The sequence below is a fragment of the Mchenga conophoros genome, linkage group LG1 (assembly GCF_057382185.1).
Source record: "Mchenga conophoros isolate Kocher_MC1m ecotype Shallow Benthic linkage group LG1, M_conophoros_male_GT1.1, whole genome shotgun sequence".
NCBI lineage: Eukaryota > Metazoa > Chordata > Actinopteri > Cichliformes > Cichlidae > Mchenga > Mchenga conophoros.
The window spans coordinates 14,707,327-14,710,035 of NC_140526.1; the positions used below are offsets into that span (position 1 = coordinate 14,707,327).

The 2,709-nt window shown below is 49.6% G+C and overlaps 1 protein-coding gene across 1 annotated transcript; it reads right to left on the reverse strand.

Moving 5' to 3' along the window:
- Window positions 1-232: 232 nt before the first annotated feature.
- Window positions 233-1,147, reverse strand: LOC146583107 (cyclin-dependent kinase 3-like). The gene has a single exon (XM_085267878.1). The coding sequence runs from the start codon at window positions 1,145-1,147 to the stop codon at window positions 233-235; it is 915 nt and encodes a 304-aa protein (XP_085124004.1).
- Window positions 1,148-2,709: the final 1,562 nt, after the last annotated feature.

A 2,709-nucleotide genomic window follows, 5' to 3' on the forward strand; every position in this document is an offset into this window, starting at 1 on the left:
CACTGTTTGCGCGTCTCTACATATGAACAACGACGCTGTTGGGGTCTGCTCAGTGTCAACATGTGGTATTATATGGACTCTGGTTGTATGCATAACAATCTTGTCTTCCACGCAAATAAAAACAAACATGACAGCACAATGACAAAGGGAGTGAGATGCTTTATTGTATGAATGCACAAACATACACATACACATACATATGAGCGTCCTCACATCGCAACATAAATGCACACTAGTGTGATTTACAGGCTGTGCGCTGAATGCCAGCGTAACGTTTCACACGGTCAATATCAACATCGGTGATCGCGGCGGCGATCCGTTTCCATCTACTGTCATCCAGTAACGTCCGCGCAGTGAGTCTGCGCTTCGGGTCGTACTGAAGCAATGCCAACGCGATTCTCTTCACCTCTGTACACCGCATCAGGGTGGGCATTACACACATGGGATTCCAGATGCTTTCGTCGTCGTGGTCGTCGCGACCGAGAGTTTCATTGATGATTTTATACGTTGGAAAGTTTTTACTGTGAAAGGTCATCGTCGCCTCCATGGCATCTACTATCAGCACGCCCAGGCTCCACATGTCGATAGCGCAGGTGTACTGCGCGATACCCTCCTTCTTTGTGTCAAATAATTCCGGGGCTCTGTAGGACTCCGTTACCAACCCAGAACTCATGGACTTCGCAGCATACCTAGAAAGGCCCATATCTGCCACCTTCACGGTTAGCGTGTCCGCTGTGAGCAACACATTAGCGGGTGTCAGATCTCTGTGTATCATGTTAAGCCCGTGCATGTAAGCCAGAGCGTCGGCGATCTCCAGAGAGAAACGGCCGATAAACGTAATCGGCAACAGGCCCGAGTGATAGCGACCCTGGTAGATCACCTCAAACAGCGTTAAAGGGAGGTAGGGCATGAGCGTTGCTATCTCGCCATCGTGAAGAAAACAGTCCAGCGTCTCCACTATATTAGGATGGCCTCTCAAAGCCGATAGACAAGACAGTTCCCGGACGGTGGAGTCCGTCATAGTGCCGTTTTCGTAATTGCGGTGGCACTTCAACGCATAGCGTTGATCGGTAACGCGACACTTAACGTGGTACACAACACCATATGCCCCTTCGCCTACCTGTGCAACAATCTCGTACTTGTCCATGGCGGTCACGCGAGACGCATGTAATAATGTTAATCCGCTACAGTGACAAAAGAGCGATGGCGGTGGTACAACCGCAGAAGCACTTCGCAGGTGTTGATGTTTAACAGAGCCTTGGTGGTTTCGCACGTGTCGATGTCGGCCGAGGTAATGGGCTGTAATTCGGTGGCACGCTTACGGCGTGCCAACCAGTTAATTTCTCTGCAAAACACACTGTTCCATCGACGACTGTTGGAATTGGAACTGCGGCGGACCGCTGATCGTTTAGCTCTTCTTGTAGCCGTTGCGCGGCGAGCTAGAGTGCTCGCCGATACAGGTTCGGCTTTCTGAGTCTCGGAAATCACAGCGAGCAACTGCGACTCTGGTTGCTCGAGTATCGGTGTGCCTGCTGGCGGATCGCGTATAACAATGACATCAGAACACCCGGGTTTGTTTTCCACCTGATATCTTCGAACCAGCAACTTAGACTCCCCCGTCGAAGTGGAGCTGTGTGTCGGAGCGATTACGTTGTTCACGTCGTCCGTTCTTTGGTCTTTCGCACATAGAACGGCAGCGTTTCCGTTGGACACTATAGACTTGTAGAAGTCAATGGCGTCCCCGTCAGTTGTGCCCGCGTCGACTGGGTCGATAATCAGGTTGCCGCTTAATGATTTCCTAATGAGCCGCGAGCACTTGGCATCTTTCGCATGTATGAACCCACACACGGTACTATCTTCCTGCAATAATACTATGCACGACACGTAGTTGGATGTCTCCAGGTCGGCCACCAGACACGATAGATCCGTGGAAGTGTAGCCTGTTACGGCAAACGTATACCTTGTCACCGCTCTGATATCGAATTCCTCTCCGTGTTGCTGTTCGAGCACACCGCCGCCGTGCTGCACAAGCGCGGAGTACTCCCGGATCAAGGTGTTGGCGGACTCACGCTGAGGAATTGGTGTTACTTCTACTCGGCAGTTTGATGCTATGCTATTTAAGTACGTGTCCACACTGTTGATAGTACCTTGCGTTCTTAAATAAACAAAACCACTAAGCGTCTGGTCGCCCGTAGATCTGATCACCGTGGAATACGAAACCAACGCCTTGTCCCTGAGTCGTTCCAATAAGTCCTTTGTGAAGCTCTCTGAGTATATAGGTGTAGTGAATCTAAAGCGGTTTAGGTAGTATCTCATCGTTTGTAGGGTAATGTAACCCTCATGCCGTCCCTGTGTATGATCAACAAACACAAGGCCACACAGCACAGCACGTTACTGCCCGCCGTCCCCACAGGTCGACGATATATAATGCCCGCCGGCTTGCCTGCTGGACACTTATTGGCTGTGTACTGCCTTTTTATTGCGTCTGTGTGTAATGTAACAATAACCGAAACCCTGATATGACAAAAGAAATACAAATGACATTGGGTTCATTGTGACATTGAAGACTTTATTGTTATTCATATGTACACAATTTTTTGATTACATTATTCAAATAAAAGACAACCATCGCCACCTTCAGCCTAGAGACCAGGTGATAGTGTCACTCCAGTCGCTCCAGTATTTCTGAACTGCCATTGGGATCCCGGG

Excerpts from the sequence above, each read along its gene's own strand:
- LOC146583107 (XM_085267878.1), bottom strand. The coding sequence starts at position 1,147 with ATGGACAAGTACGAGATTGTTGCACAGGTAGGCGAAGGGGCATATGGT.